The 16,051-nt window shown below is 51.9% G+C and overlaps 2 protein-coding genes across 2 annotated transcripts; both read right to left on the minus strand.

Moving 5' to 3' along the window:
* Positions 1-1,710: 1,710 nt before the first annotated feature.
* HOXD12 (homeobox D12) lies at positions 1,711-2,807 on the minus strand. The gene is made up of 2 exons (XM_065672758.1): positions 2,246-2,807; positions 1,711-1,949 (listed from the first exon to the last, which is right to left on the minus strand). Exons 1-2 carry the CDS (start codon positions 2,805-2,807, stop codon positions 1,711-1,713), a joined length of 801 nt encoding a protein of 266 aa, XP_065528830.1.
* Positions 2,808-8,776: 5,969 nt separating this feature from the next.
* HOXD13 (homeobox D13) lies at positions 8,777-10,516 on the minus strand. Its single transcript, XM_065672759.1, has 2 exons — positions 9,820-10,516; positions 8,777-9,027 (listed from the first exon to the last, which is right to left on the minus strand). The coding sequence occupies exons 1-2, from the start codon at positions 10,514-10,516 to the stop codon at positions 8,777-8,779; spliced, it is 948 nt and encodes a 315-aa protein (XP_065528831.1).
* Positions 10,517-16,051: the final 5,535 nt, after the last annotated feature.

Raw genomic sequence — 16,051 nt, forward strand, 5'->3', positions numbered from 1 at the left:
CCTTCTGGTTGTTTAGCCTTGTGTACGCCCAGCACAACCATATCTTAGCTTACATTATAGACCAGAAAATAACGCAGGCTTTGCCAGCGTTATTATTATTACTGCTGGGGGAGACAACCCAAGATTTTGCGTGTGGAAACGCCTCTTCATTAGAAACAGATTCATGTGGAAATTGAGGCCAAAAGGAGTTTTAATCCGGCCCTAAAATTCCGTGATTTTTTTTTTTACTATTATTTTTGTTTATTTTCTGAAGTATCAGACCAAGGCAGTAACACCAGCATTTCCCCCAGCTCTGCAGCTCCGGCCAGACTGGCTGCTCTGGTGCTGCAGAACCTGGTGGCTCCCGGCAGAGAAAGCCTGTCAGCAAGATGCGGGGAAAATCGATTTCCTTCTCGTCCTAAAACAATAATCAAACGGCTTGGGCAATGCTCCCAGGCCCTCTGGTTGGGTTATCCTCTGAGGTTTACATCTGGGGAAAAAAGCTGAAGGCGGTCTCCCCTTTCCCTCATAAAAGACTCTGCTGAAACGGCCATGGGGACCGTCCCTCAAGATAATCAAACCCACCAAACACTCCTCGCTCTCCCCTCTCCTGCGCCGGCAGCACCTCGGACTGAGAGGCTGTCGCCGGCTCTCCTCAGCACTGCCCCAGCCCAGGCCCCGACCCCAGCCCTCCGCGGCCTGAACACCGCCCGCTCTCCCTCCGCCTGTTTGTTTGGGGCAGCGCTTGGACAAGGCCAAAGTCAGCGGCGCTGAAAGGGCAGGGCCCGGCCTGGCCCTGCCACCTGGGGCGGTACCGGCGGCGACGCCTCGGAGGCTGCTTGCTCTGGGCCCTGCTGCCCCTCCGCCTCCGCGGTACGCCGCGCTCCCTCGGGGTCCGTCTGGTACACGGCGGGGGCAGCGGGGCGCATCTTCCCAAGGGGGAAACCGCTCCTCTGTACCCGGGGAATGGAGCAGCAACAACTCCCCCCATCCCCGGCCGTCACACAGGCTCCCCTCCACCCATTACCCCTGTCCTTGCCCCTGCCGTCGGGCAAGCGTGGGAGGATGCCACCGCGGAGCCGGCGCGCAGGTTACGCGCTGGCCTTGTGCGGGTGTCACGTGCCCTCTCTGCCAGGCTGCCGCCGGATCAGCAGCTCCGAGCAGGGGGTGGAAGGAAAAAAAAGGAAAAAGAGAATAAAAAAAAGAGAAAGGTTTATTTGCTAACCACTTTCCCCATCGCTGCTCGAGCAGGTTACTCCAAACCACAAAACAAGCCGGCGCCGCAGGCTTGCCCTGGCGTGCAGAGCAGCAGATGAAGGGAGCGGCCAGGATTCACAGAGCTGACGTCTTTACTAGGCGTTATTCCTTTATTTTTGCTGTAAAATGGTGTTTACATACAGAGAGAAGAAATCGGATTTAGTTTAGCACCACTCGTTCTCCGAGGAAAGAGAGGGTAAAAAGCATGAGGAACTATATATAAATGGAGAAAGAAAGGTTAAAAGCTGATAATACAGGTTTCCATGCTGGTCCGGCTTGTCTTCTTTGTTTTGGCTAAGAACTCAGCGCCTGCCAATTTACGCAGGGATCCTACGCGTTTCGAGAACTCGGTTTAAACGGTAAAAACAAAAACAACCCACAAACCGCAGTCCCCGCGTTTGACTCACGAATACGCTCTACTCTAGGGGTGAACACTCCGGGCACAAGTTCATGCAGGAACGGGCAGACTCTGCTCTAGTACATAGAAAGCGCCTGCTCTCGCATTACTACTCTTTTCTTTTTCATCCGCCGGTTCTGAAACCAAATTTTAACTTGCTGATCGCTTAAATTCAGTCTGTTTGATAGTTCTTTCCTCTTCTGTCGGTTAATAAACTCATTGAGGAGAAACTCGTTTTCCAATTCAGCAATTTGTTGTTTTGTGTAAGGTTTCCGTTTCTTTCTTGATCTCCCCTGGGTGGGGCACCAAGGCAAACCTACAACAAACACGTCGATAATTTAGTGGATCAGGTCTGGGCATTAGAAAGAAAATGAAAAAAAACCCAACAAAAAACACCCAAACCCAAACCACCCACAAGATAACAGGGCTAAACTAGGTCGGCAAATCTGGCAAAGCACATCTGACAGCGCAATTGCTATCTACATCCGAGTCGGATTAAGCGATTATCGCTCCGAATGGGTTACGAGGGGGTTACAAAGCAATTAGAGGCATCTCCTAGAAAGCAAGTATCGCTAGGTCTCCTCTAGCTAAAGCGAGATATTTAAGGCATACCATCCTGCACTGAAGGTCTGAGGCATGACTGGACTGCTGCGGGCTGAACTGTCAGGTTCAAGTTGACGGAATTCTTGATGTCCTCCTTTAAGCTGGAAGTGCAGGAATTCACTTCAAAAAGAGCAGTCGAGCCATGCAAACCCCTCTGCAGGCTCGAATGGTCATACTTTACGGGCTTTAAGTTGGCTGCGTGAGTAACAGTTGGGTCATTTGCAAAAGATTGCCTTTGCCTGCATCTCTCCTCTTGTTTGGAGCTCGCATCGTGGGCGTAATATTTATTGTTGTCTTCCAGGCACTCTTTGTTGCCGTTGGAGCTGATGTTGATTGGAACGGAGCCGGGGAGGTAAGGCTGCGCCGCGCCGCCGAACGCGTGGCTCTGCGGCTGGGCTGCGCACGAACTTGAACAAGTCCAGGGGATCGAGCTCCGGGGGTAGGAAATGGTGGGCAGAGCCGCCAATTGACTGCCATTAGCCCGCAAATTGGGAAAATAAAAGGAATCTGGAGATTGCAAATTCAAGAGAGAACCAACGTAGCCAGATCTGTAGAGACTGCGATCACACATTTCCAACAAAGGACTTCAGCTGTTCTTACAGCAGTATTTAGTTACAACAGGGAATAAGCGGAAAGCCTGAAACGATTGGACGAAACTTTGCAGACAGGTTCTTCAAAGCCGGTAATTTCAGCACCGCCTCCAGCCACCGAGCCACAGAGTCCCCCCTTTTTTTTCCCCGTCTCTCTCTTTTTTTTTTTTTTCCTTTTAAAAAGTCTTATGATAACACTTGAAATATGAAAATACCAAGCTCGCAAGGGGGAGGGGAAAACATGGTCTCCGCTTCTATAAAAGTGGCCGGGACTGGCTGGCAAAGCTGCGGCGCTAGCGAGATGAGGGGAAACTAAACATTTGCAGAGTTGCTGAGGGGACAGGGCAGCTCTCGGCTCAGCCCCTGCCTGGCGGAGCCCCTCCAGAGCCGGCAGACCCCCTCCAGGGCCAGGCAGCGCCCCCGGGTCTGGAGTTCCCCCAAGGCCTGGGCAGCTGCTGGGGCGAAAACTATCACCGCGATAAAAGTGTGCACAGCGGGCTGGGAATAACCTACGATGTCTCTTTCCCGGTAACGGGAAGGAGATGCGAGTGCTTAGGACACGCGGATGTGTTTCTGCCTCTGTGCAGATGAGCACACCTTGTGCCTCTGTGTATGTGTGTCTGTGCGCAGAATGCGCAGTATGTCCGCTTTATATACGCGTTTGTTTTAATTGAGAGCAACATGATATGCATCTGCATATGCTTGCAATTAAATTCTTAATTGTTCGGATATTACCATGATCGTCATTCTGGTACACTAATGACTAGTATTCTCTTAGGTATGCACGTCTGCCCTTTTTACCCCTTTTACCTTTCATCTTCACTCTGAAGAGAAGGCAAGATTTTAAACGACACCTCTAAACCCCGGAGTTTATTCTGTCTTTAAAATACAACCAAACAAACACCAACAGACTGAGTGTAACAGCAGCAACAACACGGAATTACTTGAGCGACCCGCCGAGATAAACAAACAGACAAACAAACATTCAAACAGAATGGAAAGACTGCAAGAAAGAAACTGGCCGGTTCTGCTCTGCAGCAGAGGATGGGAGTGTAGCTGTGGGCAGAGCAGAGTCAGATCGGCTGGGTACCCCGTTGCTATCTCCCAAGTTGCGTGTGAGGAATTTTTCTCCCCTGAAGAGAAAATTATCCCTTACTGTGTTATTATGGTGCTGTTTTGGGGAGTTTATACCTATTTTTACGTTTTGAAGAGATCAAACAACAACCCAGTTATTCCGCTATTTCTTCCATTTCCCCCGTTACACCGGAGTAAGTACAAATAAAATCATATTTGAGAGTATCCTCCCAGGAGGTTGTTCCTGTCCCTTCCCAGACCATGAGGGTCGGCAGGCAGTGTTCTCCCCACAGAGGCAAGCGGAGTCCCCGTGTGCTGCACCCAAAGGCACCCGTAGGGGCCAAGCTACAGGGCTGCTCGGGGAGCAGCACCCTGCCGGAGCCCAGCAGAGACCCGCGCTCCTGGACACCTCCCGGTGCCGCAGTCCCACAGAACCTTTGGAGGCCCATTCGTCCCCCGGACCGGGCCTTTCTGTCCCCGGTCTCTTTTCCAACAGGATCTCTCCGAGTTTGAGCGAGCCCATCTTCAACAGTCTTAATGCCCGGATTTAGCCACTTTCATTACCTCGGTTAAAAACCTGAACCTAGTTAACAGGTAGGGTTAATTTTCCGTGTTATTGTCCTCTTAATCATAGTTTTAATCTTGGTTTTATTTCTGCTCTGAGATCAGAGACGCTGCCCCTCTTGACATTCTCCTAATCAAATTCATCTTTCTGTTTAATGGGAAATTGGGGTAAATTCTGCAGTAATTTCATTGCCGTGGAAGAAAGCTTTAAATGATTGCTCCCTCCTAGACCACACAGGACCACACAAGCACCGCTGGAGGATATTACTGACCACTGCCTTTAATTTTTATTGTTTGAGTTATGTCTACCAATTGAATCTCCTCTTATTAGCTTACTTGTTTTCTGCTTTTTTTCTCCCCATGAGGATGGGCAATAGTTTATTTTCATAATCGCCTTTTACCAAAAAGCTGACGCCGATTTTCGCTTCTCAGAAAACAGGAGGAACTTTTTGTGCTCAAAGACTATATTTTTTTCAGCCCGCAATAAACACAGGGAATGTATGTGAGTTCCCAGTTACCGGAAAGAAAGGTGACACTTCAAACTAACTTTTATGGGGTTAGAGAAAACAGAGCTTTCAATTAATGCTCAACTCATCTGTAATTGCTAATTAATACCTCGAAAAAAATATGAAAAGAAAAATCGGGAGTAGCTGGAGACACTCACAGCTGCAGAAGGTGATGTTTATGTTTAAATCTGCGGGGAAAAGCACTGACAGAAACATCTTGTTGCAGGGGCGGCTGGCCGCTGCCGCGGGGCGGAGAGCCTCGGACGGACTGGTGCTGGTTTTTCCAGCCCCAGCCGCCTTCTGGTTTGGGGGGCGGCGATAGAATGCCGCGGGTGTCCCCCTGCCTGTGTCTGTACAGGAAGTATCACCGCTGAGGAACAGAGCGACCCGGAGGGCTGCTTTCACACGCTCCTTTCCGCTCTTTAGGGTTTTTTTTTAAGTAGGCAACCGGATCGGCCTGAACATCAGAGCTGACCACACGCTATGATTTCACTGGCGTACATGTTCTTCAAGCTTACAGATGAAGGTTGCTCTGCGTGTGACCGAGTAGTCTCCCTCGCTCGTTTATCACTCGAAAAAGCGGCTCCTGAAGCAAGGCTAAGGCTTCCGCTGCCTATGCCGGAGCTTGTCCAGGAGATGGCAGGATTGCCTCAGACATGGCTGGGAAATAGCACTGCCTGACAGGAGCCAAGCAAGCTCCATGGTGGCTGCGGGGCAAGCGAGGCGGCCGGCCTGCAATGCATCATCGTGCCACTGCGCATTTGCAAGCCACTTTGTCGAGGTACATATCAATTATCTGTACTAATGCGAGCTACATTTCCGGCTAAGCGTTATGCCCTTCTCTCTAAAAGCTGTGCCCTGCTGCAGCTGCGGCTGCGCGGAGGTTCCGCGTCCGCGCTGGATGAAGCGCGGAGCACCAGGGCCCTGCCAGGTCCGTGAGCGCTTGGAAGAACCCACCAGGCTGCCGGCACCGGAGCTTTGAATAACGCTTGTCAATGCCCCAGCTCCAGGCTTGAAAAAGTCTTTCAATCTACACCGGTAGGTGAATGGCTGCTGTGTCCCGGCCCGCAGCCCTGGCCTCCTCTTCCTCCCGGCTGTGGCTGCTGGTTTCTTAACGTTTCTGCACGTTGTTACAAAACTAAAAGGTGACCCCTCTCCATCTGGTACCCATTTGCCAGCCAGTTCGTGTTTCCTCCTGCCCGGGAAAGGGAGCTTTGGCCTTGGCAAAGCTGCGTCGTCTGAAAGCCCGGAGTCCAGCAAAGCCAAAGGTTAAGCCTGGAAGGAGGAAGGGAACAGCCCGCGACGGCTCCGCTGCCGGGGAACACAGCAGCTCTGGCAGTGCCTGGCCAGAGGGAGACTCCACGGGAGGAAAAACTACTCCGGAATTAATAGGACCAAAGTAGGGAGGATGGGGAGGTGTCAAGGAAAGGGAGAAAGAAGAATTTAAAATATTCAAGGAAAACAAGTCTGCACCAGCAGAGAGGGCCGTTCCAGGCACCTAAATGATGTGTCCCACAAGTATCCTCTGTTCCCAGAATCAAACAAAAATGCATATTGCGATAAAATCTGAAATGCTCCGAGATGGACTTTTTTTCCCATCCGTTCGGGGAAAATAAACGTTTCAAAACCCGTGAATGTGCAAGCGGAAGAGAAAGGGGAAAGAAGAGGGTGGAGGAGGCGGAAGATAACCCCCCACTGGAGCCGGCTGCGGAGCTAACGGAGGGGTGCCGAACTGGGCCGGCCGCTCCCGCCGCCGAGGAGCCCCGCCGGACAGCTTGGGGGGGGGAAACGGAGGGGCGCTGTGTCGCGCTAGGCACAGGGCAGGCAGAGCCGGGCTCAGAGGAGAGGAAAAGACAGACACCCCGTTGCCTCCCACCTCGGATGTTTTCCGCCAGCAGTACTTTTTTCTTCCCAAAACCTTTCCCCGGTGGAAAAGCGCTCCCGGAGACGCCTTTCCCTACTTCAGTGTGCTTCGTAAAGTATCTAACTCTCCTTTCCCAAGAACAGCAGTCTTTAAGTGGTCCTGGAAAGATCCCAGGCAAACTTGGAACCCGCGAAACGCCGTGCTGCAAGAAGAAGGCGAATTTTGTCCTCTCGTTTATATATATATATATATATCGAAAAGAAATAATTTTATTAAAGACGGTTCAGAAACAGTTTGGCAACATTGTTAACAGCTTGGAACAGCCAATAATCCTAACACAAAGTAAAAGCAGACTTGAAGACAAGAAAATATATGGTTTATGGAGAAAGAGTCTTACCGTAGGTCTTACACACATACACTGGTAATCAAAGTGTTTAGAGCAATAGGATATTAAAATAAATAACACTATTTCGGAACACACGAATTTTAATAATTAGACGAGGCACATTAACAGAGAGATACCGCTTCTCTCTCCTAGTAGTTGACTAGCGTGTCTGATCACCCTGTGGATATCATAACATGCACACTAGGTTTAAAATAATAAAACCCCGACAAAATACTGGCCTTTCGGCCTATATAAATTACGGCATCTTTTGAAATTCCTTATTTATTGCTTCTGTCATTAACACCCGTTTAGTTTTGTAAATTAAAAGTTAGCAGTGAACTTCACTTCTCCGACCAGGAGATTGTTTTGGTTTTTTTTTGGTTTTGTTATTTTAATTTTTAAGAGCCATGGCAGAAGAAAGGAGAAGAATCTTGTGCTGGTCCGGTCAAATAGGCTAGAGCGGACACTTTACACAGGGGCTGCGCAGGTTTATACACACCGGGCTTCAGGACAAGCCGACCCTTCAGTCCCGGGAAAAGAAAGCACTTCCCCGAGGTGCCCCCACCGACTCTTCCTAGGAGCGCCTGGACACGAATAGCTGGGAACAGCCGGCTCCTTTGGAAACCGGGGAATATGAACTATATGAAAGACTTCTCTGAAAACGGAACCGCAGGGAACCACAGAAACGTAAAAAAAAAAAAATCAAACAAAACAAAAAACCTCCCAACCCCCAAAACACTACCCCCCAAAAAACCCAAACAAACCACTCTCCCAAAAAAAACCCAACCCACCCCCCCCCCAAAAAAAAACAAACCCCAAGCAAACAAAAAAGCCACACTCTAAAAAAAACCAAAACAAACAAAACACGACCCCAACCAAACCCAAACCTACGGAAGCAGGAAGCGCGGTGGGAGATGCCCGGCACTGTGTTTCGCCCCGCATCAGCTCGGAGATACCCTCCTTCCCTCGAAAAAGACAAAACCTGGCTGCAGGCGTTACCCCTCCATGCAATTCGGGATTCCCTCCGGTCCCGGTGCGCTCGGCGGGTTTTGGCAGCAGTTGGGTGCAGCCACGGGTCCGGACTCGGGATTTCTTGCGTTTTCCGATTGTTGTTTTTTTTTCAGTCGGTGTATTTTGAAGTTTACGATAGCAAATCAAAACTGACACTTTTTGGCACTGATTGTTGTCCAGAAAAAAAAACCCCAAAACAGACACCCCCCCCTCCCCCAAGACTTAAGCATTTAAGAAAGTTATAACTGCAACCGTTCAACATATTTAAATTCCTTTATACTGGCCTAGAGGGAAGAACAGAAAATATTATTAATATTAATATTATTATTGTTTTCAAAAGGAAGAAGCAGAACTATAATTCAAGACTTGTCAGCACTCCCTTCCACTGAGAGAAAAACGCTGACTTTCATAGAAAACAATTCCCGAAATTTCACCACTGCTGGAAGGAGGAAAAAAAAAAATTAAATATATTTTCAAGTCTTTCCAAAAGTCTTTAGCTGGTCGTAAATTGAGTTTATATATCCACCACTGTCCGCAACTAATAGATCAAGATACATTGTCTTTCAGTTTGGAGACTATTTTCTTATCCTTCACCCTCCTGTTCTGAAACCAAATGGTAACTTGTCTCTCAGACAGGTTTGTGGCTGCGGATATCCTTCGCCTCTTGTCCTTGTTAATGAACTTGTTAATGGCATATTCATTCTCGAGTTCTTTAAGCTGCAGTTTTGTGTAGGGCACTCGCTTCTTTCTCCCACGCCGGTAGACACACATATCGGGCTGGTTTAGTGCAACGTCCCCTATGGTAAAAGACATTATGTGAAAAATTAGAATTTTATTACAGGCGTTTAAAGCTTAACCAATACTTGTTGGGCACTGGTTTCACGGGCAAATAAATAATGCGGGGTTGTTTACAGTTTATTATTATTTACACTGCCACATTATTTGCGCGTTAGTAAAGCACCACGACCTTGATGGACTGTCATCACTTTGCAGGCATGCATCGCTAGCGAGCGTGCAGGACGTCGGGGGCTTTCTTTGGCCGGGGGGCCGAGGGCAGGTCTTAGCTGGCAGCGCACACACAGAGAACTCGCTTTGGTGTGTGTTTTCCCGGGTTTGTTTGCATGTGGTTTGTGCCTCTGTGCCCTCATTACTCCCAGCCTCTTAAGTGCTCTGGGGCCGCGTCAGTCGCCGGCCGGAGAGGCAGAGGACCGCAAGCCTTCGAGCACCGTCCTGCAAGCTGCGAACGCGAACACAAAAGCTGCCGCCGAGGGAAGAGGCAGCAGGAGAAGAAGCCCGCGGCCGCCCTGGTGCCCCCGGGACGGGGACCGGGACCGAGACCCTGGCGCTGGGCGGCGGGGGGACTCCAGGGTCTGTCCCGCGGGGTGGAAAGCAGAGAGTGAGGTTTCCTCGCGGGTGGGGGGGAAGTAAAAAGGAAAATCCACCGTCCCCCCCCTGTCTCTCTGCTCTGTGCCTGTGCGGCGTGTCCACCTCGGCAGGCCGCCCCTGCGGCCCGAGGGGCGGGGGAGGGGACTGGCAGGCGAAGGAGGCCCGGGGGGGTGCAGGTCAGACCGTTTCTCTCCCTCTCGTACCTGGAAAGGACGATTTCCAAAAGTGTGAGCTCTGTGTCTGATCTTTGGCACAGTAAACCTGACTATTCCAGCCATTAGCCAGAGTCCAAGACTGATAGCCCTCCATTGATATGTATGTTTCGTGTCTCGGTTCCCCAGAGCCAAACGTTGAGACCATGTCTATGTACCCAGGAACGTGCTGGTAGGGGGTTGTATAGCCCTGGTAGAAGGACACTTCCTTCGCCCTGGAGGAGACTTCATTGGCGGGGACACTCGTGCTGGTCAGACTGGAGACGTCCATGTACTTTTCCACAGGAAAGCCGCCAATGGAGGCATGGGGGGGAGACTTCAGGGCGTTTTGCTGGATCCCAACCCCGTGGGACATCCTGCAGCTATAGTATCCATTGCCAAAGTGATACCCATAGCCGAGTGCAGGGGCGGCGGCCGGCGCGGCGGAGCCTGGGCAGTCCTTGGCCGGGGGGTCTGGCCTCGCCGCCGCCCCCGAGCGCTCCCCTCCGCCGGCGTAGGCGAACCCCGAGGCGGCGGCGGCGGCAGCGGCGGCGGCGGCCGCTCGGCCCGTGTGCGCCGCCCCGAAAACGGGCGAGGAGAGAAAATTACGGCACTGCCCTGGGGCTCCGCTGCCGCCGCCGCCGCCGCTGCTGTCGCCGCGCAGTCCGTCCATTTCCCAGCTCGCTGCTTTGCTCATGGCCTTGCACATCGCGGGCGGCGGCGGCTCGGTCCCCGGCCGGGCATGATGCAAATGGTTATTTGCCTCCAACAGGTTGGATCCTGGCGGTACGTTTATAAAAACGAAGTCCAGGTTGGGAGGGGGGACGGGGGTGGGGGCGGCCGGCTCCAGATTAGTTTGCCGCAGCCCGGGGGGCTGCTCATAGGCTGCTGTCGAAACATGTGACCCTCCCGCTGCCCGTACTGCCCCTTTCGCCTCGCAGCCCCCCGGTCCGCACCGGCGGAGCCCCCCCCTCCCTTCCCACCCCCGCCCCGCAGCCGAGCTCCCGCCCCGCCGCGGCCCCGGCGCTGGGGAGGGGTTAGGCGGGCGGGCGGCGGAGATGCCCCTGCGGACCAGCCTCGGCCCCGCCGCTTTCATCCCCCCTTTCCTCCTGCCTGCAGCTTCAAAAGGGCCAGCGAAGGACCAAGGACCTCCGCTGGCACTTTTGAAGCCGCAGGCGGGGGCTCTGGTCGAAGCCGAGGGCAGGGATCTGGCCGGATCCCCTGGGAGACCTTCCCCAGCTCATGGCTGTCTGCGGCCGGGTGAAGAACGGTCTTTGTATCCCATCCTCCGCACCTCCCTCCTTCCCGGACATGTATGGAGTAGGAGGGCTTTGTTATAGGGGAGAAGGGATCCCCGGCTCCACTGAGCTCTCGGTCCATGGGAGATCCCTGCTTTAGCCCTTCCTCCACGATATCGCTACCAGCCACGAAAAGGCACCAGGGCTGTGTGCAGCACAAGATGCTAAACCTGGCATTCATTACATGTGGCTTTTATACCCTTGCAGTGTCAGTCCGTGTCGTGGTAAGGCAGACTAGTTAAAACGCAGCATTTGCTTATGCTGACGGCTGTTCTGGTGGTGACTACTCAACACTGTGGCAAATCCTTCTGTCGTCTCTCTCGACTCTCCCGCTGGGTCGAGATGGAAGCTGCAGCAGCGCGAAGAGCTCGAAATGGAGAAAGCAGCGAAGACGAGTCCCTGCCCCAGCCCCTGCCCCTCTGGGCCGGCTCCTGTCGCTCCGCGGTTGTGTATTACAGACATTTAGCCCTGTCTGGGGCGGGGAGGGCAACAAGTTGCGGCAGCTCCTCTGGGAAAGGCAGGGAAACTTCGAGCCCTCTGAAAAGCATAGAGCTGGGGCAGTGTTTGCTGTCCCGACGGAGGCTCAGGCGCAGGAGAGAAGAGAGGCAACTGCCACAGAGGTGAAACTCAGTGCTGACAAGATCTGGGGGCTGTGGGTGACTTCTCAGGGCAGGCGGTGGGCCTCCCCCTGACTGCTGGGGTGCCGCGGGTGCAGAGGGGACTAGCAGTCTAGTAGTCGTCGGCAGTTTCTGGAAGCGGGGTGGAATGACAAAGGCTGCACATCAACAACCGGATGGCAAACACGTTCTAGAGTTCTAACCACTTAATTGTTACTAATCTTTCATAATCAGCTAAGAGTGAGCAAGGCGTGATTACGTGTTTCGCTCGGTTATAAGTCGAGTCAGTATTTACTCTCAGAACATGAAACCATATATAATTAGGAGGACGCTTTGTCGAGGCACAAGTTTCTCATCCTTTTATTTCCCTGCATGTAGCTTCCTAGTGAAAGTACTGCTAACGCACTGAAGTCCTGAGAAATGAGAGACTATTTCTCCGGACATCTTTCCATTTGAATTCCCACCTCCCGTTGTGCTTCCCATTGCCATAAATGCAATGAAATTTTCTTTCTCTTTCACGACATTTTAAATAAGGCCGCAGAAAGAAATGAGCACCTAAAGCTCGGGGTTTTGAGCTCCGAAACATCAAAACAAGCCACGGTGCAACTCTATCCAACGAGAGCCCCTCGGTGTCCTAGAAAACAGTGTCTTTGAGAGGGTTTATGGCAAACAACTTCAATTCTATAATGAGCCGGTTTGTGGAGGGTGTAGAAAACAGCACTGACTTGCACGGCAGGATATTATGCACACGAATAAAAATAATGAGCTCATAAGGCAAGGTCGGATCTCTGAGAGCATCCGCCCATTTTACAAGTGACAGGACACGTCCTGCACCCCCGGCCCCTGGGGTTGTGCAGGGCTCCGTGCTGCCGCCCCAACCCTGGTCCGGAGCCACCCGCTGTCCCCGTTGCCAAGGGGGGACAGTCCTTACCGAGAGTTAGCTCAGCTACAGGCAGGGCGATGTGCCGCTGTTGCCGGGCCTCCGCTGCGGACACTACTTGCCTTCCCGCGGAGCCGCACCGCGTTACCTATTGACACATTGCACGAGAATCTGAGTAGCGCCACGAAGTAGATAGCATCGCTGGCTGTGTTCTGCTCCCGAACAATAGTAATGAAAAAGTGGAGTTTGGTTATTTTTGTTCCCCCCTCCCTGAAATAATCTAATTTCCTCAGATACATTTGCTATGATTTAACGGAGTTAGGACTCCGCTCAAGTTTTAGGACAGTCTTTTATTATTTGCTCTCTGTCTTCCGCCCGGTCTCTCCCAGGAAAAAAACCCCATTTTTTTCAGCTGTGTCTTTAGGAAGTAGCTTCTCTTGTTGGTGTTTATTGCAGTAAAAAAAAAAAAAAAAAAAGAGGAAAAAAAAAAAAGTAAAAGAAAAAGAAGGGGAAAAGGTCTTCCAGGACAAACGGAGAAGGTAAACTAAGAGAAAAAACCCCACTTATACTTCCCTCAAACCTTCCCCCGTGCACACTGCTTTCCGTTGTTACCCTTTAACTTGCGTGGACTTTTAATAGCTAAACAGAACAGAAAAGCTTTTATTTTCCCCTACCCGAATTACGGTAATGAAAAACTTTAACAGCAACGTGTGGAAAAATGTTAAACTACTTTTCCCCTCCAGATCCGTGCCACAGTTTCTCATCTCTTTATTTATTTCAGCTTTTAAAATTTCCATTTCGAGCCGGACTGAGAAAGTTTTCTGGGGACTCTCTGTGCCCTGGCCCAGACGCAGCGCTGACGGGCGGCGGAACGCTGCGGGCGTTGAACTTGAGCTCTAAGGTCACGGGCGGTGCTGGCCGCTGCCTGACTCCCACCTCCCCTCTGAAGCCGCGCGGGGACCTCGGGGTCCAAGACCCTGCCACTGAGGCGACCTAGGACGAAGAATCGGCCGGGTCGCTTTGCGACGGGAGTAAGGCTTTATCGTTTAAATTGAAACCTGTTTGTGTGCAAAGGCAGCTCCAGAAGACATCATATAATCATTAAGCCCGCAAAGGAGGATGTCCGCCTCGGAAGCTAGGGGAGGGACGGTGCTGCCGGACGCGCGTGACTCAGGACACACCGGGTTCATGCCCTGTACCGCTGTGGGGTGACATTTCAAGGAGTACCAGGATTGAACAGGAGGCAGACTCCCCGCGGGTGGCCCTGCACCACGATCTGAACCGGAGGGGAGAGCCGGGGCTGAGCGACAGCGGGGTGCGTACCGAGACACGGGGAAGTCGCGGAGCTGCACTGCCAGGCGGCCTGCGGCGGGCAGAGAGGGCAGAGCCAGCGGCCCCGCCGCGCAATGCCGCCGCAGTGCCGCCAGGTGGCGCCGTAGAGCCGGCGCCGCCGCGGTCTCTGCGCTCCCCCCCGCCAGCCCCGCATAGTCCGCCGGGGTAGCCCCGCTCCTGCGACGCCCACCGGTACCCACCGCCCCCTGCAACGAGCCCCCGGAACCCCTCAGCGCCGCCTGCTCCCCTCCACGGACCGTGTACCAGAGACCTGGCGCTGCCACGGGTAGCCCCTGGCTCCCCGGGCCCATCTTGGCAGCCTGCCCCGCCGGGGAGGAGGAATCAGATATTCGTGTCCGTTTTCCCGACCACGCTCTGAGTCGTGGAAAGCTGGCCGAGCTGTTGTTTTGCTGATTTCATACGAACTTCATTTCAATCAGGTTGCGTGATCTCTTTTTCCCGGCTCAGATTTAATAAACGAGCACTGAAATGTTCTTTGATGCCTTGAGTAATAGCTTCCAAGGTAAAAGTGCAAAGACGTTTGGCCATAGGCCTAAGCAGCCATTTGAACTTACAAGAACAACTGAGTAAACAGCGTCTGACAAAACCTCGCATATTTCGGCGGTCTCTGAAACTTCCTCCCCCATTGCTCACTAATATCTCTCTAATGCCGGAGGTTCTTTAAGCCGAGCTGTTGGTTTTGAAGTTCTATAAACATACGTCGAAAGATTTTTAGGCAGTGCTATTGTTTTGGGGGAGAAAAAAAAAATCCACGATAAACATCAGTGAGGTAAATGCCTCTAGTTTGCTGGGAATATAAGTATCAGATGACTTGTTTATTAGTGAGCTGACAGTTTGGGGTGAACTGATTAACTGCATGGCAGGGAACAGTTTTGTTACCTCACATCTACTTAGTGGATTATTAACGTCTTTTATAACTTGTTATTTCCCTTGCATATGAGTGTAGCTATATTTTAAGATACACTGCATATAACCTAAGGTATCAGCATTATTAAAAGGTGCAAAATATAACATAACACTAATAAAGGTCATTCACAGCCACACTTGCGTGTAACTTATTTTTCTCGCATTGGGGCTTTTCCTTTAGTCTTTACCATCCGCACCGAATAACATAAAATGCGTTCCCTCCTCTTTAGTGGTGCAGTAACATTTCTGGAGTGTAAAGTTGTGCCGACTCTGGTTGTGCACATGCAAGCACACGACTGCCTTCGAGATGTGGTACCTCGGCTGCGGTTTCCGAGAGAGCAGGGGGAAAAGATGCTCGCCCTGTTACAGCCCTTAAGAAAACAGACGAGGGCGCCAAACGACAGCAATAAACCTGGCCGCAGGCTTCCGCTCCGCCTCCGGCGGGCGCGGCAGGGACACGGGGGCTCAGGGACCCCCGCCGGCCTGCTAACTCCCCGGCCGCCCGCTCTGCCACGCTCGGTGGGTGTAGCGGTGTAGCAGCGGGGACACCCTGCCCTTCGTCCCGCCGGGAGGGCAGCGCAAAGCACAAGTCCTCGGCCCGTCTGGGGGAAGACGGGGGGTCGCCTGGGGGTCTACCCTCAGCTTGCGCCCAGCACCGTTCCCCTCCGCATCGTCCGCGGGCGAGGAAAAGTTATTTACTTTTGTCTGGGTTTGGGGCTGTAAAACGCAGGACACCACACTGCAGTCTAAATCCACATTTCAAAGGGCTGACATAAAAACCTCATTAATAGAAGGCTGGATTTTGCAAACAACGCCTAGAATGTTTCCCAAATATTTGGTGGAATGTTTAGGGAGATTTTAACACATTATTAAAAAAAATCTGACAAGTATCCCATTTTAGACCTATGAATCATGCGCAAGAGCACAAGAACTTAGGAGATGTATGTGACTAACATTAGCAGGAACAGCTCTCCTCGCAAAAAAAATCAAACCCGCGTTTAATCACAGGAAACATTGGGGTGTTTCTCCGGGCGATGAAACTCAGCTCCTCAGGGTCTAAATACTAGATGATGTGGGTGAAAAAAAATCACTGCGAGAATAAAGATTGGGCAGCTACCGAAGCGCACTCCAGAGATGCTAACGACAAAGGATTTATCTTCGTTTAAATGGTTGCCATCAGCGTCATTATT

Source organism: Lathamus discolor, chromosome 3 (assembly GCF_037157495.1).
Source record: "Lathamus discolor isolate bLatDis1 chromosome 3, bLatDis1.hap1, whole genome shotgun sequence".
Taxonomy (NCBI): domain Eukaryota; kingdom Metazoa; phylum Chordata; class Aves; order Psittaciformes; family Psittacidae; genus Lathamus; species Lathamus discolor.

Coding starts and splice junctions, on each gene's coding strand:
- HOXD13 (XM_065672759.1), bottom strand. CDS start 10,516: ATGTGCAAGGCCATGAGCAAAGCAGCGAGCTGGGAAATGGACGGACTG. Junction 9,028..9,819: donor TTGGAAATCGTCCTTTCCAG/GTACGAGAGGGA, acceptor CTTTTACCATAG/GGGACGTTGCACTAAACCAG.
- HOXD12 (XM_065672758.1), bottom strand. CDS start 2,807: ATGTGTGATCGCAGTCTCTACAGATCTGGCTACGTTGGTTCTCTCTTG. Junction 1,950..2,245: donor CAGACCTTCAGTGCAGGATG/GTATGCCTTAAA, acceptor TGTTTGTTGTAG/GTTTGCCTTGGTGCCCCACC.